We start from the raw sequence: 24,061 nt of genomic DNA, 5'->3' as shown, positions 1-24,061 counted from the left end.
AACCATAATTGCTCCAGTCTGGTTTAATTCTAGGAATTCATTACAAAACTTAAAAACCGTTGTGTACGAAAGCCTTTAAACTATAACATACCTAGAGTCCAACATCTCACGTCGACTGTAAATACACACGCCCTCTCCTAGGTCGAGAGCATGCACAGAGAGTCTTACTGCACCGCTGTGGTCGTGTCTCTTCTTGGTCTCACACACCTATATACATCTTTCTTGGCTTTTTACAACATTCCACACAAATGGGGCTCAATCTATATCTCGAACTTTAAAAGCCCCAAAGTAAGTGGCATCTTGATCTGGATCCAGTAGTGAAGGGTTGGATACCTGGATACTTATTTCTTCTCCAGATCGCAGCTTGAAGAATCCTCCGACATTTATGGAATAAAAATGGAATTCTGAATTTCCAGACCAGTATTTGGTGCTTCCTCCTTTCATCAGGGTATGTGAACTCGGGATTTTGATGCTGGTTTTAGTGACATACACCATCAGCTGAAGATACTCCGTGGCCAAGTCTCCTGACGCTTCATGATGTCGGAAGCAGATGTTGGCATACAGGTAATAAAAGCCATCTTGGTTAACCATCAGTTTCCCGTTGCTGAAAGTCATGTTGGAGATCTTTGCCCAACCTCGGTCATGGTACCAAGAGGAAAGACTCACTTTGTGAGATCCTGAGGAAAAAAGAGTCACATGACAGTCAGTCCCTCGGATGAGGAGATTCTTGGAGAAAAGCAATGTCTAATAATCATTATTCCAGTGGTAGGAAAACCTCTTAGAATCTGACTTCTAAAGGGGGAGAAATGCATTTAAATATACTCAGCACTTTCTGCTAGGCACTTTAGAGAGGTATTGTTGCCAGCTCTGTTTAGCCAGCCCCCAACTCATGAACAACGGAACAAAACGCTCCCCAGTCTTATACCATGTCCAGGGGGGTTGTCATTGACTGCTTTTCATAAGTAAATAGCCAGGCTTTCCTTCCTATTCTTTCTTAGTCTAGATGGATGGTGGTTGTGTATATGAGGCACACTGGCCTGGAATTAAATGTGCAATCTCATACACTAGTGGTGGTGTTAAGCCATCAAGTCAGTTCTAACTCAGAGCCACCGTAGATAGGATTTCCAGGGAATGGCTGGTGGTTTTGAGCCTCTGGCCTTGCAGTTTGTGCAGTGTTTATCCTACAGCCCACAGTAGCGCTCCATCTTCTCCATAGAAGGCAAGGATCTAGGGTCAGGCTGAAGGTCACATTGATGTCCAGCACTAATGAAGCACATTAATCCCTTCTTATCACTACCCCTAGTGCCCATGCTCATTGCTGCCAGGTGTTAAAGAAGCTATTATTGCCAGTTTCTGTCCATTCAATTCCAACTCATGCTAACCCATGTGTGCACATAAGAACTTCTCCAGATGGTTTTTTAGGGCATGACCTCTTGGCAGTAGATTGCCAGGTCTGTCAGGTCTTTTGAGGCTCCAAGTGGTTCGGACCACCAACCTTTCAGCTAGTAGTCAAGCTCTTAACTGTTCATGCCACCTGAGCCACATGCTGAAGACACATGCCTCTGCAAATATTTAGCTTGAAGATGCATTCTGGTCTCAAAAAGATGAAGACAGGTCAAAAGGTATTGCTACTAGGGTTCCAGTTCATAAATGTATGGGTTTATTGCAAACAAAATGTGTTTAAACGTGGCTCTGTGATCAGTGGATGGTTGCACACAAGTTCTTTCAGTGATACCCTTGTCTTCAACTCATTAAGGCACCTTCAGTAATAGGTCCAATCAAAACAGTGGCTTCCAAGGGGATCTGCTGGGCCAGTGAAAGGTCAACTCAGAAGGTTATGGCGACTTTTGGAGGGAATTACTGAGGGGTAATCATGGTGACCTCATGCACAGCAGAACAAAACACTCCCCAGCCCTATGCCATCTCCATAATTAGGTGTGGATCAGACTATTGTGATCTCTGGGGTCTTCACTGTCTGATTCACAGGACCATCATGGGGGCTTAAAATGGAGAAGTTTTAAGAAAATTGCAAACTTCATTGATGCGTAAAGGACAGGATACTAACACAGAGGACTTTTCCCCCACTGCTCCTGCTTGTTCTTTGATGATAGCAAGGGCTGTACTTTGCTCATTGGGAAACCTTACCCCATCCACTCTGTATCCCTGATCTTTCCCCTTCAGACTTCTTTTTGCTTCTCAAACTCCAAATATTTAAAAGGAACATGATTTGAGCCCCGTGTGGATGTAAATAGAGAGTGTAGAATTCGTCAGGGAAAGGTTAGAGAGATGGAAACACTGTCTTAAGAAGTATGTGTTGACCAAAATGGAGGATATGTCAAAAAAAACAAAACAAAACAAAACAAAACAGCTTCAACATTCTGATATTTTTGTTTAATAAATACTGTTTTATAGCAATACTTTTTAACTCATTTTATAGCAATACTTTTTAACTCACCATTGTACTTTCTAATGCATTAGATTCAAGAAACTGGAAATATATAATAGTCAACATACGGCATATCCTGATCTCTGATGTGTAAATAAAGTATAAAACAGAACTCCAAATGCAAAATTAAAGTTATCTTCCCTTGAAGTACCCACTACTGGCCAAAACTAGGTAAGAAATCAACTCAGGGGATTACTGGTCCAGCCGGAGCTACAAATCCCATTTTCTTAAGCAGAAGCATCCACTAACTCATTTCATTCAGACACAAACTCAATAACCCTCAGAAAATAACCAGGAGTTTTGTGTCTCTTTTTTTGGCAATGATTTGATGTTACGTGCCTCCAGACACAGCTTTATAATGAAAACATGCTTGCTCTTGCCAGACAGACTTTGGCATACAGTCTAATGCAGTATTTATCATATGCCATTTAAAGGAAGATGAAAAGATAAATGTAGAGTGTGTTCACAGCACACACCAGATGATGTACCAGTATTAATTTGATTGCCTTTGCTCATATGCAAAATAGTTTTCCACTCAGAGAAAATTATGTAGTTCTTCCATAAAGTGCTCCTTTCCCCCTTTTCCCCAACACATATAATTTGCTTGTGAAGCAACAAATATCTAGGACAGGCTAGATGGTTTAGGGAAATCTTCTAAAGGCTTAAGAGGTGGTTTCTTATATCCTGTCTTCAGCTAGTAATCACCCTTCCTTGCACTATCGTGTAGGCTGCTTGGTATAGGTGACTTGTAACTGCCTGTTAACCTGAAGGATGGCAGTTTGAACCCACTCAGTGGTGATGCAGAAGAAAGGTCTGGCATTCTGCTTCCATAAATACAACAGCAAGACGACCCTATGGAGCAGTTCTACTCTGTAACACATGAGGTTGTCATGAGTTGGAACCAACTCTATGGCAACAGGCATGGTTTTTTTCTGTTTGGTGCTATAGTAATGGCTTCAAAATAATTTATTAAACTTTCGATTTTTTTTTAAATCAGAAAAAATTGACTTAATACACAAGAAGGGGGAGGGAATGGAAGAACAAGGCAGATGGGAGAACATTTAGGCAGGTTTGCATGGGCTAAATGGGACAGAGATAAATAGTGATGTATGCTCAACCTTGGAAAAACGGGGTTCCATGATATAGGGATTGAGGCATGGTTTGAAAGAGGGGAAATAATGTTAAGATGCTTGACAGTCTTATGAATCTTGGTTTCCCTTGGCTACTATTGTAAAATAGACACTTGAGGGGGGGAGAGAAAGGAATAGCCAGAAACATCACTACAGAAAACTTATAAGCCCAGTCTATAACTGATTAGAATAACTAAAATGGAGCTAGAACTTGCCCAGTGAAAGAGGCTTCCTGTGGAGCCTTTGCATTGCATAAGACCATAGGTAGAATCCTGATCACCATCCAGAATCTTCTGAGGTGGGAAATTTCCACTTGAAAAGACAAGCAGACCAGCCTGGAGCAGCTAGAGGAACAGAAGATACCTCTTGAAAGAAAGACCGGCAAGAAAAATCAAAAACAATAAAGGCAGTCTGATTGACTACTACAAAACCAGGAGAGGAAAGAAGGGGGGGGGGGGAGTGAGCTGATACATTCTGATGAACTTGACCTATACCTATGGAGCAGCGACTCAAAAGAGGGAACAAATCCTCACAGCAAGAAACATTCACACACACACACACACACACACACACACACAGAGTGGACGGAGAAGGGCAGCTTGGACATTGAATACTCAAATGGGGAGGGGGGGACTACAAAGGCAAGAAGTGACTGGCTTACAAGCTTTCAAGAGGGAACCTGGTGCTAGGGAGCATGGCGGAAGGCAGAATCTCCAGAAGGTACTATTCAATCTGTCTGGGTGGAGCTGATGAAAGAAGATACAGATGGGTAACTCATGATACTGTAGTGAATAATGCTTATCAGAACAGATTATGAGGGTTGGAAATGCAAAGGTAGATGTTTTGTAACAAGGAAGGGAGTGATTAATTTCCCAGGATAGGAGCGGAGGTCTCTGGGACCATCAATGGAGAAGAGCCGAGAGCGGGACCCTACCCAGAGAAACAGAGATGCCTGGGATAGAGACAGAGATGATGACGTGGAGTGATGAAGCAACTGGGGACTTTGGACCCAGAGAGGGAAAGGGACTGTGGGCCAAAAACTGGGGGGGAGGAGGGGGAAGTGTAGGGGGTGGGTTTCTGGGATATACCCTTTGGGTGGTTGATGATGCACGGAGGGGACTGGAACCATGGCAATGAGATGATATACGATGGAATGAATGTAAAACTAAAGTTCTCCCATGTAAACTATGATATAATTCACAATAAAACATTAAAAAACAAACAAGCAAGCAAGTTGTTCACCGGGGAGCCATCAAGGCAAACAATCAAGTCCCCTCAGTGCAAACCCCGTTCCAATACTGAAACTCAAAGGGAATACATGAGCAGGCATGTAATCTTGCTGGTGACCACATTGGTCTACCGATAAAGAGAAGTAGGGGAAAAACAGCAATGAAGCTGTGAGCTAAGTCCAATCACGTCAATAGACTCCTGTCAACCTGGATCCCGACCTGGGTGGCCAGCAGTATAGCGAGATCTGGGAACTCCTGAGCCCATGGACAGGGACACAGTCACAGAGGACTAGAGCAAAGAGTGAAGCATCCAACTGATGTGAAGTGAGGAGAGATGCACAAGAATGCCCATACTTGCAGATGGTGCCCATCTGACCTAGCTTCAATGGACAGATGATGAGAATTCAACTAGAGGAAAAAGAGTATAATCTGCTACAGTTTGATTAACAAGGATGGGCAACTTAGACATTGGCTAACCAAAATGAGGAGTGGGGCAGCAAAAGCACAAAGTGACTGGCTTACAAACTTTCAGGAAGGAGTTTAGTTTGAAAGGGGTGGGGGAAGGTAGAATCTCCACTTAATGGCTTCCAACCTGTCTAGACAGGACTAGTGAAAGGAGATGGGGATAAGACTCTTGTGGTTAAATAGTTAATAATTGCTATCAGGACTGATTATAAATGTTGCAAATGTAAAGGTAGACATTTTGTAACAAAAGGAGGGGAGTGGTTGATCTTGCAGATCGGAGCAGAGGGCCCTGGGACCATCAAGGGAGAGGGGAGTGCGGGACCCTATCCAGAGAAGCAGTGATGCCAGAGATGATGAGGTGGAGAGATGGAGTGGCTGGGGACTCTAGACTCAAGGAGGGAGAGGGGCTGTGTGCCAGCGGCCAGAGAGCAGGCTTGCAGGGTATACCCTTTGGTTGTTTGAATGGTTATATATTCCTGAGTGCTTTGGTGTACATCCAAAAAAAAAAGTTAAAAATAAAAAACAGGGATTAGAATGACTGAAATCATTTCAATGAAATGCAATATGATAGGATGAATGTAAAGCTGATGCTCTCCCATGTAAACTATCACTCAATTCACAATAAAAACTTTTATATATAAAAAAATAACCATAGACAAGAGGCAAAGCAATGTGCAGTCTTACAGACAAATTGGATTTTGGAACTGTCAAAGAGGAAATTTAATATAATTGTAGTTAATATATATCGACGCCACTTAACAACAACAACAAATACATATATAGGAGTTATGTAGTAACATATTTGAGTAATTTGGGAGTTTGGGCACAAAGTTTGAAACTACAAGAAAGATTCTATTCATTTATATTTTAATTCCAGTATAATCAGAAAGTGTTCAATTCATCAAATTTGTTCTTGAGATGATCTCTAAATTCAGATGAGATATGTTCAAGATCATATTTTGACTCTCATAGACTTGTTTTAATTTTCTTCAGTTTCAGCCTGAACTTTCCTATGAGCAATTGATGATCTGTTCCACAGTCTGCTCCTGGCCTTTTTTTATCTGATGATATGGAGTTTTTCCACCATCTCTATCCACAGATGTAATTAATCAATTTGATTTCTGTGTGTTCCATCTGGTGAGGTCCATGTGTATAGTTTCCTCTATGTTGTCTAAATATGGTATTTGTAGTGAGGTCATTGGTCTTGCAAAATTCTATCATGAGATCTCCAGCATCATTTCTACCATCAAAGCCATAGTTTCCAACTACTGATACTTCCTATTTGTTTCCAATCTTTGCATTCCAATCATCAGTAATTACCAATACATCTTGATTGTAAGTTTGATCAATTTAAGACTGAAGAACAGATAGAATTCTTCAATTTATCATCACTGGCTTTAGTGGTTGTGTGTAACTTGAATAAAAGTAGTATTAACTAGTAAAAGAAAAAACTAGCCTTAAGTAACTTTTGGAATAAAGAGAGTTGTGTGTAATTATTTAATTAAACTCAACAACGCCCGTTTCTAGACGAGCACATTAGTAATTATTAGCTAACCTTATCGCATGCTTTACACATGATGCTTTACACATCATGTTTTACATACGATGATGCTGAGGCACAAATGATGCCAAAAATCTACAAAACATAGTTAGTAGGTAGTACAGTGGGGCTGCAAACACAGACAGCTGGATTGTAGAACTGGGGTTAACTCAACACCACACCATCGACTTCTTACAGGAAAAGGACAGAAGAGCTTTGGGTGTGGTCATGTCTCTGTGGTCTGCTTATGTGCCAGTGTGTCGTGTAGAACGGATGTCGGCTCTTACTGCTTGCTCCCTCCTGGAATAGGAGAGACTCCCCAAGAGCTTTCCACGTTCTCTGAGTAAGAGCTGTGTTTTGAGATCAAGTAGATTAGCATGCCAGTTCTAAGTTGGCCACCACTGCGACCTTGGCAAATGGCTTAGACTATGTGAACCTCGGTTTCCGTGTCTGCAAACTCTGAAGGGTAGTTTCTAGCCCGCAAGGTTGCAGTCAAGATTAAGCCACCCTGGTCGTACAGCAGTTAAACGTGCCCATATGTGAATTGAAAGATCAATCAGAGAACTATAATGGCAGTCTACTTCCATAAAAATTTACAGCCTTGATAACTGTCCTAGTACAATTACGAATCTGGCTGCTAACCTCAAGGTCAGCAGTTCAAAACTACCAGCCGTTCCATGGGAGAAAGATGAGGCATTCTGCTCCCGTAAAGATTTACAGCCTCGGAAACCCTATGCAGGGTCACTATGAGTCGGAACCGACTCCACAGTACTTAACAACAACAGCAGCACAGGGTCACTCTGAGTCAGAATCAACTTGGAGGCAGTGGGTGAATAGTAAGGATGAGAGGAAAACAGGCCTGGTGAGTCACTTCCCCAAATCACAACACTGAAATCCTTAACAAGCACAGTGCTGCTCGGACATCGAGGGAAGTTGTCTCTATGGCAACTGGTTTGGTTTGGTTTTTGTAAAGGTTAGAGATGATGCACTCAGAGCAAAACACCTGATTTTGTTGTTGTTGTTAAGTGCCGTTGAGTCCGTTCCAACCCATAGTGACCCTGTATAGGGTTTCCAATGAGCGGCTGGTGAGCTTGAACCGCCGACCTTGCGGTTCAAACCAACTTTGCAATGCAGAATGCATTAACCCTTAGCGTCACACCAGGACTCCAAACACCTGATACATAGTAGGTTTTCAAAAAATTGTAAAATAGTAGCAATGATGTTCAGTGATTCTACTATAATGTTCTTTGTAATCTTTTTGAAACCTACCTATCCCCAGGTGAAGTCACCACTGATGACAAGATGAAAGAGCTGGTGAATTCAGTGATGAGATGTAATCACTGAGTTCTGGATTTCCTTACTCCCCAAAGTTAATGAGACCTCCACACACTGAATAAAGCTCATGGTAAGCACCTGGAGAGGGGGAAAGAGCTCTCCTATTCCAGGAGGAAACAAGAGGAAAACCTCAGCCTGCAGCATCTCTGTTCTTTCAACTGTCTCGGAGGACAAATGGGTTTGCTGAGCAGAACAAACAGCATATACAAATGCATCCAGGTAGCATGTTTAGAGGACAGCCAGTAATCTGAAGTGGCTGAAAGATGGGGTGAGAGATGGTGGGTGAGAAAATGAGGGCCTTGAATGTCAAGCTAACTCATTTTAATTCCATCGACATGAAATGAGGGAACCAAAGCTTCAATGGTGACAGTGGCCTGGATAAGTCACAAGTCTGCCAGCTAGTGCTTCCTGCTCTCTCCTGTATGCCCCAAACAAGCCTTCCCGTGCCGTACCCATCTTGACTCACCACCCTGCCAAGGGCTTGGCGGCACTGACGCTGTGAAGCTGTGTCAGCATATTACTGAGGTGGCAGTTAGTCAACTGCCTCAACCATGTTCTGAACCACTACTTCTTTCTCCCACTGACATTCGCAGACATTTTCCAGAGCTCCAGCCTCCTATTGTCAGGAGGGGCCAGCCACTGGAGAAGGGAATCATTTTGGTAAGGTGGAGGGTCAGAGAAAAAGAGGGAGACTCCCGTGAGATGGATTGGCCAAGTGGCAGCATCAATGGGCTCAAGTCTGGCACCAATTGTGAGGCTAGCCCAGGACCAGGCAGTGTTTTCATTCTGTTGTGCATAGATAGGATCACTATGAGTTGGTACCGATTTGATGGCCCTTAGCAACAACTACAAGCTTCTCCATTCAGTCCTTACCTGGGGCTCTGCTGGAGATTACTGATGACTAACTGGAGGGACCCACTCACCTCCAGGTAAGCAGTGGGGTGTGTGCCAGCTTTAGGTTGGATAAGAACAGATGGGCATGACCTTCAGCCTATAAGGCTTCTTGTTAAGCTTTTGGGGAGTATGGGACCGTAAGTGGAATCCTGAGTCCTACCCAGAACCTTCGGAGGTGCGACATTCCCAACTGAAAAGACATTGAGACCAACCTGAAACTGCTAAAGAAACAGAAGACACTTCTTGAAAGAAAGCCTGTGGAGGGTGGGGGCGTAAGGGGGACTGTTTGGCTGTGATAATATCAAGCAAGATGTTGGCTTTGGAGCCATCAAGGCAAGAAGAGTCAGCCTATCAGGGTAAACCCCTTTCTAATACTAAAACTCAAAGGGAAGGGAACACAGGAATAGTCTTGTAGGCTCACTGGTGACCATCTTGGTCAACTGGTAAGTGAAAATGGGGGAAATGCAGCAACAAAGACATGGGCTGAGTTTGGCCACATTCCATAGACACCTGATGACCTTGAGATGAAAGAGAAGAGGAAGGGCTGGTTTGAAGTTGAGGGAGATGTGTGAACTCCCGAGCCCAATGACCCTTATCTAGCCACTGGTGGCTAGAATTAAGAGTGAAGCAGCCAGCTGGTCTGAAGTGGCGGGGAGGCGTGTGAGAACTCCCAAACTTGTAGATAGTACCCGTTTGACCTAGCTTGGATGGCTTGCTGACCAGAACTCAATCAGATTAAGGTAAAGAAGTTTCATACAGAGATTAAACATAAATTGCTACAACTTGATGAACTGGACCTTTGCTTATGAATGAAATTATCCAAAATTCCAACTGAAAGGGAAGGATTCTTCATATCAAGGATCAAAGTTGCCTCCTCAGTATACTGGCTTATTAGAGATGGGGAACTTAGACTTCAGCTATCAAAATTGGGGGGACATAAATGTGCATGGGGCTAGCTTTCATGGGGGTGCTTACAGTCAGAATAAAGGGGGTGGGATAAGATGGAATTCCCACTGTATACTTGTCCTTTTCTCCAGACGGGCCTCTGGTGGTGATGGGGTTAGGATTTTATGATTCAATTGTGAGTCACTGTTATCAGGACTAATGGCAATTGTCACAACTGTAAATGTAGAAGAGGTGCAACTAAAAGGGGGGAGCAGTTAATCTGTCATTTCAGGAACAAAGGACCACAGGATGATCAAGAGGGTAAAGCACTAGAGGAGCAAGGGATCCTAACTAGAAAAACGACAACAACAGAGATGGTGGTAGAGGCAATGGCATAGAGGGTAGAGCAGCAGAGGACTATAGGTCCATGGACTGAGAAAGGCTGTGTGCCTGTGGGCAGGAGGCTGGCTTGCAAAATGTGCCCTTTGGGCCAAAGTACACTGAATGGGGAAGACAAAGTCTCTTCAACAGACAGTGCTGGCAAAACTGGAAAGCAATATGCAAAAGACTGAAACAAGACCTCTACCTCACACCACGTACAAAACCCAACTCAGCATGGATTAAAGACCTAAATGTGAATCCCAGAATTATGAAAGTCATTAATGAAAATATAGGGACAAATTATACAGCCTTCAGTATGGATTACATCTCAATGTAAAGAAAACAAAAATCCTCACCACTGAACATACTGAAAGTGCCATGGGCTGCCAAAAGAACCAATAGATCCGTTCTGGAAGTACAGCCAGAGTGCTCCTTGGAGGCCAACATGGCCAAACTTCATCTTTCATACTTCAGACATATTTTCAGGAGGGACCAGTTGCTGGAGAAGGATATCATGTTTGATAAAGTGGAAGGTCGGAGAAAGAGAGGAAGACCCCCAACAAGATGGATTGGCCAAGTGGCAGCCTCGATGGACTCAAGTGTGGCAACAGTAGTGAGGTTGGCCCAGGATCGGGCAGTGTTTCGTTCTGCTGTGCATAAGGTCGCTATGAGTCGGTACTGACTCGATGACACCTAACAACAGCAACAACAATACCTGGCACACACAGACTACCAAACATTGCAAAAATAACACAAACAAAAGATGACAAAATAGATGACGGGAACAGTCTAAAAATTAAAAACTATGTGAATCAAAGGATTTCATCAAAAGAGTAAAAAGGGAGCCCACAGAATGGGAAAAAATCTTTTGCAATGACATATCAGACAAGGGACTAATTTCTAAAATCTATAGGAAACTACACCTCTATAAGAAAAAGACAAATAACCCAATTAAAAAATGGACACAAGACACAAACAGATGCTTCACCAAAGAAGAGATTTGGGCAGCCAATAAGCATATGAAGAAATGTTCATAATCATTAGCCATTATACAGATGCAAATCAAAACAACAATGAGATACCATCTCACACCAGCAATAACAGTGAAGTTCAAAAAAGTAGAGGACAGTAAATGTGGCGAGGATGTGAGAGACTGGGACCCTCCTGCATTGCTGGTGTGAATGTAAAATGGTCTAACCACTCTGGAAAACAGTATGGCACTTCCTCAGAATGTTGGATATAGAAATACCATATGATCCAGTAATTCCTCTACTTGGCATATATCCACAAGAAATACAAGCCATAACATGAGTAGATATATGCACACTAACGTTCATAGCAGCACTGTTTACAATAGCAAAAAGATGGAGACAGCCTAAGTACCCATTAATGGAAGAATGGATAAACAAACTTTGGTACATACACACAATGCAATATTATCCTACCTTGAAGAATAACAAGGACGCTGCAAGCCACCACATAACACGGATGAACCTTTAGGACATTATGCTGAGTCAAATTAGTCAGTCACAAAAGGATAAATATTAAGACCATTATTGTAAAATCTTAAGAAAAGATACCCATTCTAAAAAGGAAAAAAATTCTTTGTTGGTTACCGGTAGGGGTGGGAGTTTGGGGGTGTGGAGGGGAGGGGACGGTGGAGCACAGGGTAGGGGTAGACACATCATAGTTCAGGTGTTGGGGACGGCAATAAATGAAAAGGGGGAGTTGAGATGGCAGAACAAGATAGATAGGGGAACACTGAGACAGGTTTGCATGGACTAAATGGGACAGAGGTAAATAGTGATGTATGCTCAAACTTGCAATAACAGGGCTCTGTGATACAGGGATCGATGCATAGTCTGAAGAGGGGAAAAAAATGTTAAGACACTTGACTGCCTTATGAATATAGGTTTTCCCTGCCGACTATTGTAAAATAGGCATTTGAGTGGGATAGAAAGGAATGTTAGGAAACTTAATTACAGAAAGCTTGTAAACCCATCTTCAGTCTATAACTGATTGGAACACCTAAAAGGGGTTCTAGAAATTGCCCAGTGAAATAGGCTTCTTGCAGAGTCTTTGCAGTGTATAGGACCTTAGGTAGAAAGCTGAGCCCCATCCAGAACCTTATGAAGTGGGACATTTCCACTAGAAAAGACATGCAGACCAGCCTTGAACAGTTAGAGCAACAAAAGATACATCTTCAAAGAAAGATCAGCAAGAAAATTCCAGAACAAAAATGGCAGTATGATACAACTACAAGAACAAACAAGTTGTTCACTGGGGAGCCATCAAGGCAAGCAATCAAGTCTCTTCAAGACAACCCCACCCCCCTCCAACACTGAAACTCAAGGAACAATATGAGCAGGCAACGTAGACCACATTGGTCTACTGGTGATTGGAAGAGGGGGAAAGGCAGCAATGAAGAAATGGACTGAGTTCAACCACATTCCATAGATTCCCATTGACCCAGGGATGAGCGAGGGAAGAGGAAGGGCTGTTTGGTCTGAAGTGTGGTGAGACCATGGGTCTCCAGAACCTACGGACAAGGACATAGCCACAGAGGGCTAGAGCTGAGAGTGAGGTATCCAGCTGATATGAAGTGAGGAGAAACACACAAGAATGCCCAAACTTGCAGATAGTATCCATCTGACCTAGCCTCAATGGCTTGATAATCAGAACTCGACTAGAGGAGGATTTAAAAAATTATGATAAAAGAAATGAGTGTAAATTGCTACAACTTGATGAACTTGACGTATACTCATGGATGTAGTAGCTCAAAATACCAACAGAGTCTTCACATCAAGTATCAAAGCTATCCCCTCTATACACAGGGTTGATAAGGGCAGGCAACTTAAGACATTGGCTACCTAAAATGAGGGGCAATAAAGGCAAGTGACTGGCTTACAAGTTTTCAAGAGGAAGTTTAGTTTAAGAGTGTGCAGGGGAAGGTAGAGTCCCCATTGAATAGTTTTCATCTTGTCTAGACGGATCTGTTGAAAAGAGATGAGGATAAGATTCTTACGAATTCATAGTGAATAATTGATTTCATGACTAATTGCGACTGTCACAATTGTAAAGATAGAAGTTTTGGAACAAAAATGGGGAAGTAGTTAATCTTAAATTCCAGAAACAGAGGACCTAAGACCATCAAGGGAGAAGAGCATAGGTGGAATGCTTAACTATAATAACAGCACTTAACTATAATAAAACCTATCCAGAGAAACAGCGACACCAGAGAACACAAAAACACAGAAAGTCAGGGGGACTGCAAAGGTCAATGTTGGTGCTGGCAAAAAGAAGGAATAAATATTCTGCGATGACTGTGGATTTTTCACCAGAGGAAAAATAAACCCTAAAATCTTAAAAAAAAAAAGGAACCAGCTGAGGACGCTGGACTCATGGGAAGAGAGGGACTGGGTGCTGGAGGCCAGGAGGCAGGCTTGCAGAATGTGCCCTTTGGTTATTTATATTATTATATATTTCTGAGTGTTTCTGTGAACATCCCCTGACCCAAACAAAACAACAACAACAAAACAAAACAAAACAACAGAGGGAATGGATGCAATACTGTTGAATGATGATGCAGGGAGGAGATTGTAATTGCAATGAAAAGGGTGATGTAAAGCTGATGTTCTCCATGTAGACGATCACTCAGCTCACAATAAAAACTTAAAATAAAAAAGTGACCTTGGACATTTAAATGGGGTATGTGTACATAGAAAGATAAAAAGGGGTTATAGAAGTAAAAACTGTTAGCTGATGGTGCATAGAGGGGATTGTAAGCATTGCAATGATTTGCTGAATATGAAACTGGTGATCTGCCCTGTAAACCTTCATTCAGTTCATACTAAAAACTAAAACTAAAAAAAAAAAAAAGGTACAGCAAAGGATTGCCCTTTCAACTATACACACCCAACCAGTCTTTTAAAGTAAACACCTGCACTGATTCAACAAAGTGAATGTTCTCACGACGCCCATTCTGGGATGACTGAGAATCATTGTTGCCAGCATGTCAGCTTGAGTGTGGATCAACAGCAATCAACTTTCCATCAGGCTAGAGGACGTTAAGGTGCGGTGCTGTATGGTAAGCACTGGATGGCAAGTCGGTTTGAACTTTAAGGTTGGCGGTTCAAACTCACCAGCAGCTCCTCGAATACCCTATACAAAGTCACTATGAGTCGTAACTGACTCGACAGTAATAAGCAACAGGTGTTAAGGGCTCTCAAATTTTGTAATAGGATGTGGGGCAAAGGATCTAGCTTTACCTGAAATCAGGTGGTTTGTGGCCTTGGTTTATGTGAAACGGCCCTTGGAGTAACTGGGATGCTGACATCTGGGCTTTGCAGGACACATTGGAGCAGCAGTGCTGAATGGGGGTGCTGGCTACAACACACCTGGGGAGTTGGTATCAACTAGTCTCAGGAGCCATGATATGGCCTGTTCTGCTGGAATGACTAATAAGGCCTGAAACCCCATCTGGGACCTTCTTAGATCTCATCCATGCTGCTCTTCCTGAAGAAAGGCCTGATTTAGATCCTGTTACTATAATACAGTAAAAGTGGGACTACGGGCTAATGAGCTGCACTGCAAAGCCGGTTTGAACCGCAAGGTCAGCGGTTCAAGCTCACCAGTCGCTCCTCTAAAACCCTATACAGGGGTCGCTGTGGGTTGGAATCAACTCGATGGCACTTAGCAACAACAACACTATAATCAGGGAGTCCTGGTGTGGCACGGTGGGTTAATGTGCTGGATGGCAAGGTTGGTGGTTCAAGCTCACCGGCCATTCCTTAGAAACCCTATACAGAGTCACTGTGGGTCAGAACCAACTCAACGGCACTTAACTATAATAAAACCAGTAGTTGTAAGAATACTATCTCCCACAAGTTCTGTGAGCTGTCCCAGAGAATGAACACACCCAAGGACAATGTACTTTTAGCTATGAGTTCTGGATTAGCTGTTGATGGCTACTGTTGTTATTGAGTCCGTTCCGACTCATAGCAACCCTGTTTATGGTTTTCAAGAGCCACTGATGGGTTTGAACCACTAGACTTGTGGTTAACAGTCCATTGCTTATCCTACAACACACCACAGTGGGGCACTAGGTTGAAGAGACTGACTAAAGAGGCTGAGAAAGAGCGTGCTGGGGAAGGGGGAGGTGGATATCAGAAATGAAGGAAAAGTGGGAACACAGCAATATGCTTTGTATATATAAGATCTTTGCCTTCTGGGAATTGGCTTTACACTAATGCTCCTGCACAAAACTACTGTCTTACAGACTAGCTAAGTTTGCATATTCAAATGGACTGATAAATGACTCCTGAAATATACCTCAGGCTGCATGCAAATAAAACTTACCTGATGGGATGTCGGTGGCATTAATAGTGAGGTGAGCAAAAGGCTGAGTGTCCGGCTTGCCCCTCCTGGCCAGGTCTAGCCATGAACCTTCCACCAGAGCTGGAGATGGGAGAAACCAGGTTAGCTGAGAGTAGTGAGCCTGTGAAACTTCAAAGATGCACAGAGTCATGCTTACCTCTCTCTGCTTTGATGTGTTGTGATCCAACAATATGTTGTAATTCCTGAAAAGAAATGGACAAAAGTCTTGTTTACACACTCATTCTCCTATAGAGCAGTCAAGAACTCAGGACTGTTGTTACAGGCCGTCTAGTTGAAACCTGTATAGGCTCCGAGGAGCAGCTGGTGGGTTTGAACCGCTGACCTTGTGGTTAGCAGTCCAGTGCTTATCCTACAGTGCCACATACAACAAATTAACATTTTCCTTTAAAAGATAAGGAGCCCACAGGGCACTGTGGGTTAGTCTGTCAAACACCAGGGTGGCAGTTCAAACCCACCCATTGCTCTGTGGGAGAACGATGAGGCTATCTGCTGCCATAAAGATTTACCATCTCGGAAACCCTACGGAGGGTTGCTATGAGTAGGAATCAACTCAATGGCAGTGGGATTTTTGTTTTGGTTTAGACATCATTGTTGTGTGCCACCTCATTGGATCCAACTCATAGAGACTGTGAAACCCTTTTCCAAGGTTACAAATCTTTACAGGGGCAGAAAGCCTCATCTTTCCACGCAGAGCAGCTGGTGGATTCAAACTGCTCACCTTGTGGTTAGCAGCCCAAAACGTAATCCACTTTGCCACCATCGCCCCTTTAGAAGTGTAGTAGCGGTGAAATGCTTTAATGTTCTAGGTAGTTATCAAGAGAAGCTCACCCCAAAGACTTACGCTAAAGTGCTTAAAAATTAGACCGCACATACCATCCAACTAAATGCTCTGGACAATAAGAAGGAATAAAAGACTTAATGTAATTTACAAAACGTGGAATAATTGAACATAATTAAAGCTATGTAGCAGGTACACAAATGAAAACGAAGTTAACGGGTAAAATAACAATTACACACAATATATGACCCTCTTAAATCTTCAAGGAGATCCTTTTTATGTCTATTTCATTAGTGAATTCCTGTCATAACACTGAAGCTCAGCCCACAGGAGAGAGAATGATGCCCTGCTCCCAGTGTCTAATATTTTATTTTAAAAACATCACACTGTATTTAAAGTACTATATGGCAGTGTAAGAGCTTTTAGAGTACCAATAATTAACTTAAAATATTACTACAAATAGAGGCTTAAAAGCACAAGCCAGAAAAATAACAAATACACTACACAGAGTGTTGGTAATTGCGTATCTCAATTAAAGTGTTGACAATGAAGAATCCAGTAGGTACTCACATACCCACCTCAATCAAGGCCTTAGTTCACATTAAAGTCACATCTTGGGACAAGGAGAGGAGGAGGAGGAGTTGATGAAAGCTCAGATTTTGATTAGGATTCAAATCCCTGATCAGCCCTACCACTTTCCTCAGATGTAAATTGCAGCTATAAAGAGTACCTTAGCCAAGAAGGTGGTTGTGGAGATTAAAGGAGACTCTGCCAGAAAGCACTCAGCATGCTGCTGTTAGCAGATACCAGTCTGCTCTAGACCAGCTCATGAGTCACGAAACATCATCCCCAAGGTAGTTCCGGCACCTGCAGCCTCATCACCAGTTGCAGAATGAACTGTTTATTTATTAAGAGCCAATGAAAACCCTATGAAACACAATGGTCCAATCTGCACTTAGCATAAACCAAAACCAAACCTGACGCCTCAAATAAATCCCATCTCCTAGCCACCCTGTAAGGAACTCTGGTAGTGGTTACGAGTTGGGCTGCTAACCTTAAGGTCAGAAGTTCGAAACCACCAGCCATTCCATGGGAGAAAGATGAGGCTTTCTGCATCCCCATCCACGTAAAAGATTTACAGCCTTGGAACTCTTACACAGGGTCGCTATGAGTTGGAACATACAACATACAACCACTACCACTACCAGCCACCCTGTAGGACAAAAGAAAATGACCCCACAGGCTTTCTTTACAGAAGCAAACTGTCACACGTTTCTCCCTGAGAGCTGCTGCTGAGTTTGAGCATCAGTTAGTAGCCAAGTGTTTTAACTTCTGAGCTACCAGCATTGTGCCACCAGGATCCTCAGCATTACTGCTGTTGTTGTTAAGGGCTATCAAGTCATTTCTGATTCATAGGGACCCTACGCACAACAGAAAGAAACACTATCTGGTCCTGCACCAGTTGTTATGTGTGAGCCCTTTGTTGTTGCCACTGGGTTAATCCATCCCACTGAGAGTCTACCATTTTTTTTCACTAACCCTCTAATTTTACCAAGTATGATTTCCTTCTGCAGACACTGGCAGACCCAATAATATATCCAAAGTACGTGAGACAAAGTCTCACCATCATCACTTCTAAGGAATATTCTGCCTGTACTTCTTCCAAAATATTTTGTTCGATCATCTGGTTGTTAATTGCCATCGAGTCGATTCCCACCCATAGCGACCCTGTATAGGATTTCGGAGGAGAAGCTGGTGAGTTTGAACTGCCGACCTTGCAGTTCAAATGGCTTTGCAGTCTGGCGCATTAACCCATAGCGCCACACCAGGACTCCATGGTAATTTCAATATTCTTTGCCAACACCATAATTCAAAAGCATCTACTTCTCTTCAGTCTTCATTTTTTATTGTTCATCTTTCACATACATATATTGTTGTTGAGTGCCATAAAGTCAGTTCCAACTCATAGCGACCATGAATAGGGTTTCTAAGCCTCCTCTTTCTCTCACAGAGCGGCTGGCAAATTCAAATCGCCAACCTTGTGGTTTGCAGCCCAGTGTTTACCATAAGGAGCCACCTTTCTCCCCTGAGGGCTGTGGCTAGCAATAGTATTGGTCAGGTAGTTATCTTTCAAATTCCTTGGCATAGAGGAATGAGCATCTTCAGCACTGCATCTGTGTGCTGAAAAGTTCAATTGGCACTCAGCCAATTCCTGGAGCACTGTTTGTCACCAAGACCTTCAGTGCTTTGAAGTTTAGACTTCCTTCAATACCTTCTTGATCGTATGCTGTCCTCTGGAAATTGTTGAATATCAACCTACACTTTTTGGTACAGTAACTCTGTGCATTCCTTCCATGTTTTAATTATTTGTGTTGATCAATATTTTGCCTTCAGTATGGTAACTAAAGGCTTGAATTTTTTTCTTCGGTTCTTCCATCTTGAGAAATGCCAAGTGTGTTCTCCCGATGGTTCTAATTCCAGGTCTTTGTATTTTTCATTATAATACTGTGGTGCAGTGGATTATGTAATGCCTCTTCCAGCCATGTTGTTGTTGTCAGGTGCCATCGAGTAGGAACCGACTCATAACGACCCCACGCACAGCAGAACGAAACAATGTCCGATCCTGGGCCAACCTCACTACCGCCACACTTGACGCCATCAATGATGTCACCTGGCTGATCCATCTCATTGGGGGTCTTCCTCTTTTTCTCTGACCTTACCCAGCAAGACATCCTTCTCTAGCGACTGCTCTCTCCGGACAATGTGTCCAAAGTATGAGAGACGAAGCTTAGCCATCTTGGCCTCCAAGGAGCACTCTGGTTGCACTGCTTCCAAAACAGATCTATTGGTTCTTTTGGCAGTCCATGGCACTTTCAGTATTCTCCTCCAACACCACAACTCAAAGGCATCAATTCTTCTACGATCTTCCTTATTCACTGTCCAGCCATAGTCTTTGTAAACTCACACCAAACACTCTTTTTTATCTGAGAGGTCACAATAAGAAAAGGTGGGGGAAGATGTTGATGGATTATGTGATCCAGTTGTGAGTGGGCCAATTTTGACAGCCTGCTGGGTATAAAATGAGCCATCTCAGAAGCAGAAAGGGGGATCTCATTACCTTCAAAGAAGACAAACCAGGAGCACATCCTTTGGACCCAGAGATCTCCGAACACTGACCCTCCTGGGTCCAGGGACAGAAACTGTGATACCAGAAGAGGAACAGAAGAACATAAGCACAAGAACCAATGGGACAGAGTGGTGGGTTTTCCAATGCACAGGGCAAGTAAGAAGGCTTCTTGCAGAGTGGGGTGCTTCCAGGAACTTAACTGGGGAACTAGGTTTGCTGACTCATGGAGCTAGAGCTGAGTGCCTTCAGACTGAGATTTATGGTGGAGTGGTGTGTCCTGTAAACAATTATCAGCAATCCTAAAAAAGCTTTATAACACTGCCCAGACAAACAGAGGCCTGCCTGTGGGTACAGCTGAGGAGAGGGCATTCTGACCATAATCACTATGCCATGAGCATTTTCTGAACCTGTTTACTTCTCTAATAAACCCTGTACCTGAGAGTATGGAGTCTGAGTACGGCGTGACCACTGAAGTGAATATCAAACCCAGCTGAGTGGAGAGCACTCTGAGAGGGATGTTGTGGTTGTTAAGTGCCGTGAAGTCGGTTCTGAATCATAGCCACCTTAGACTCACTCATAGGGTTCCCAAGGGGTGGTTGGTAAGCTTGAATTGCAGACTTTGTGGTCCAAACTGACCTTGCAGTCCAGTGCTTTATCCTACAGCGTCACACCAGAATAGCTGGTGCCATTTTTTGCAAACACTTTGTCTTCTAGAGCTGTCCTTACAACTTTTCTATTCAGTAAAGGAGCTCCTTTACTTCATTTCTTCTACTTGCTTTGCTACACTCTGTTAAAGAGCAAGGTTCCGAGTCTCATCTGGCATCCATTTTGGTCTTTTCTCTCTTTCTTGTCTTGTTAATGACCTTCTGCTCGCTTCATGTATGATGTACTTGATGTCATCTGTCTGGTCTTCGGTCATTAGTGCCGAATGCATCAAATTTATTCTTGAGATGATCTCTAAATCCCAGTGGGATGTACTTAAGGCCATTCTTTGCTCTTGTGGATTTGTTTCTCTTCAGTTTTTGTTTGTTCTCCTGGCATTCCATGGCACCTTTAATATTCTTCTCCACTTGCTGTTAATGTTGTTGTAAAAAGGTATTTGCAAAGAATAAGTCATTAGTCTTCCAATATTCTAGCACCAGTTCTATCACCAAGGCCATATTTTCCAACTGCTCATCCTTCTTGGTTTCAACTTTTGCATTTCAATCACCAGTAATTATCAAGGCATCTTTGATTGCATGTTTGATAAATTTCAGACTGCAGAAGTTGATATAAATCTTCAATTTCCTCATCTTTGGCACTAATGATTGGTATGTATATTTGAATAAGAGTTGTATTAACTGGTCTTTGGATATCATCCTATCACAGATAGCATTGTACTTAAAGAACTTGAAAAGTTCTAATGTGACACCATTCCTCTTCAATTTGGCATTCCCAGACTAGCAGACCATATGATTGTCAGATTTTAGATGGTCATTATCAGTCTGTTTCAGTTCACTAATAACCAGGATATCAATATGTGTTTCATTGTATGTTTGACAACTTCCAATTTTCCTAGATTCATACTCAGTACATTGAACGTTCCAATTACATGTCTATGTCTCATTTTGAGTCATGCTTTATCAGTAAATGAAGTTTCCCAAAATCTTGTCCCATCTACTTCATTAAGGCCAACTCTACCTTGAGGAGGCAGCTCTACTCCACTTGTATCTTCAGTGTTTTCCAACTTGAAGCTCATTTCATGGCACTTTATCAGACAGTGTTCCACTGCTATTCAAAAGGTTTTCACTGATCAGTTTTTTTACTAGTAGGTCACTGGGTCCTTCTTCCTACTCTTTGTCTGAAAGCTCTACTGAAACCTGTCACTATGAGTGACTACTGGTATTTTAAATACCAGTGGCATTGCTTCCAACATCACAGCAACATGTAAGCAACATGTTCTACCACAGTGACACACACGTGGTGAATACTTAGCATGCTCGTAGTTGCCGTGGAGTCAGTTCCGACTCATAGCGACCCTATGCATGACCGAACAAATCACTGCCTGGTCCTGAGACATCCTCGCAATTGCTGTACTTGAGCCCATTGCTGCTGCCACTGTGCCCATCTCATTGGGGTCTTCTGCTTTCTCACTGACCCTCTACCAAGTATGATGTCCTTCTCAGGGACTGGTCCCTCTTGATAACATGTCGAAAATACCAGAGGCAAAGTCTCACCATCTTGACTAGTAAAGAGCATTCTGGCTATACTTCTTCCAGCACAGATTTGTTTGGTCTTCTAGCGGTACATGGTACTTCTAATGTTCTTCACTTCTCTAACACCATAACTCAAATATATCAATTCTTCTTTGGTCTTCCTTAGTCATTGTTCAACTTTCACATACAGTGACTGAAAATACCATGACTTGGGGCAAGCACACCTTAGCATATTGCTGTTGTTACGTCCATTGAGTCGGTTCAGACTCTTAGAGGTCCTGTATAGGATTTCCAAGGAGCGACTGGTGGGTTTGAACTGCAAATTTTGCGTTAGCTTGTGGTTAGCAGTCTAGTATTTATCCTACAGTGCCACACCAGGATTCCATTATTGTTGGTTGCTGTTGTTTATAAGTACTGTCGAGTTGGTTCTGACTCATAGTGACCCTGTATAGGGTTTCCAAGGAGCAGCTGGTAAGTTTGAATCGCTTAATAATGGTTGAAACTAACCTGTGGTCCAGTGTTTTATCCTACAGCACCCCATTAGAACTCTACTGTTGTTGTTATTGTTGTTGTTAAGTGCTGTCAAGTCGGTTCTGACCCATGGTGACCCTGTACAAGGTTTTTGAGGAGTGACTGGTGAGCTTGAACCACCAAACTTGAAGTTCAGATGGCTTTGCAGTCTGGCGCATTAACCCTCAGCACCACACCAGGACTCCTAGAACTCCATTTAGATATTTAGGTTCTAGAAACATCTGTAGAGACTCCTAATTTCTCTGTGACTGGGAGACCCATTCATGCTAACCAATCCCCAGAAAGGTTTGCATCAAAAGATCAGCCATCTAGCTGAAACGTGTTAGAGTAACTGAAGAGGAAGACTGTGAAATCCATCCATACATGTATGCATGCACGCAATAACACAGCATCAACTGTTACAAGCTGGAAGGATTCTAGAGATAAGATTTATTCCTCTCTCTGCCTTCAGGACATCTAAGCTTGATGATAATCTCATCTGTTTTTTAAAAAGCACAGTTATCTACTCTAAAGTCCTAAAGAAATCACTGTGTGGCTGACTTTTAGAAACAAAACTCAGGGGCTCACCTAGACCTAATGCTGCTACACTGCACAGCTCTTGGGGCATCCTTTGCAGAGTGTCTACGCAAGTGGTGGCCCCCCTTTGGAGTTGTGCAGTATTGTGGTTCTTTCTAAACAGTAGTCCCTCCCCTCTCTGCCCAAGATTTATTTCTCTCCCCTGCTGACCTCCAGTCTCCCAGTTGCCTAGCCTTTGGGTTTTCAATGATGTTTTAAGAACTAGAATGTCCTGGGTTTGCGTGCCCTGTATTCCCAACAGTGGGAATTCCCAACTCTCTCTATATAGAGAGTATTTCCAACTCTCTCTACAGAGAGTCCTGTGGGTTAATGCACAAGACTGAAAAGCCATTTGAACGTCAAGTTTGGCGGTTCAAGCTCACCAGACACTCCTCGGAAACCCTATACAGGGTCGTTATGGGTCAGAATCGACTCGACAGAACTTAACAACAATAACAACTATATAGAGAGAGCTCTGGTAGCGTAGTGGTTCGAAACTACCAGCTGCTCTGTGGGAGAAAGATGAGGCTTTCTACTCCCGTAAAGATTTACACCCTCAGAAACCCTATACAGGGTCGCTATGGTTCGGAACCAACTCAACGGCACTTAACAACAACAGCAACATATATATATATACACACACACACACATATATATACTGTATCTTTCTGTATATACACAAGCACAATGTATAATATATATCAAGAGACCCCCATGGATGGCACACATGGTTAAGCACTTGACTACTAGCTGGAAGACTGGTGATTTGAACCCACCCAGAGTCTTCTGGGAGTAAGTGCCTAATGATTCGCTTCTAAAAGTTCACAATCCTGAAAACTCTGTGTAGCACATATGCATGGTCATGAGTCTGAATTAACTCAACAGCACTAATTAAAACAAAGATACAAAACATATGTTTACACATTATATACACCTTTATATATTTCTATATACACAATTGCTCATATGCAAGTTCAGGCTGAAGCTGAAAGAAGTTAAAATCCCTAGGAGCCAAAATATGACCCTGAACATATCCCACCTGAATTTAGAGACCATCTCAAGAATATATTTTATGCATTAGTCACTAATGAATGAAGACCAGAAGAGTTATGGGATGACACCAAGAATATCATATGGGAAGAAAGCTAAATGTCATTAAAAATACAGGAAAGA

The 24,061-nt window shown here is 42.7% G+C and overlaps 1 protein-coding gene across 1 annotated transcript in view; it reads right to left on the bottom strand.

The window, feature by feature from the left end:
• Window positions 1-235: 235 nt before the first annotated feature.
• Window positions 236-24,061, bottom strand: part of TNFSF11 (tumor necrosis factor (ligand) superfamily, member 11) — a 61,893-nt gene continuing 38,067 nt past the window's right edge. Inside the window, exons 3-5 of the mRNA XM_006837611.1 lie at window positions 15,839-15,884; window positions 15,664-15,762; window positions 236-677 (exon numbers count right to left, since the gene is read on the bottom strand). Coding sequence (XP_006837674.1) covers window positions 256-677; window positions 15,664-15,762; window positions 15,839-15,884 — 567 coding nt within the window. The 3' untranslated portion in view covers window positions 236-255. The remainder of the gene's footprint in view (window positions 678-15,663; window positions 15,763-15,838; window positions 15,885-24,061) is intronic.

The sequence above is a fragment of the Chrysochloris asiatica genome, unplaced genomic scaffold (genome assembly GCF_000296735.1).
Source record: "Chrysochloris asiatica unplaced genomic scaffold, ChrAsi1.0 scaffold00022, whole genome shotgun sequence".
NCBI classification, from domain to species: domain Eukaryota; kingdom Metazoa; phylum Chordata; class Mammalia; order Afrosoricida; family Chrysochloridae; genus Chrysochloris; species Chrysochloris asiatica.
This window is presented reverse-complemented; position numbering and strand designations above follow the sequence as displayed.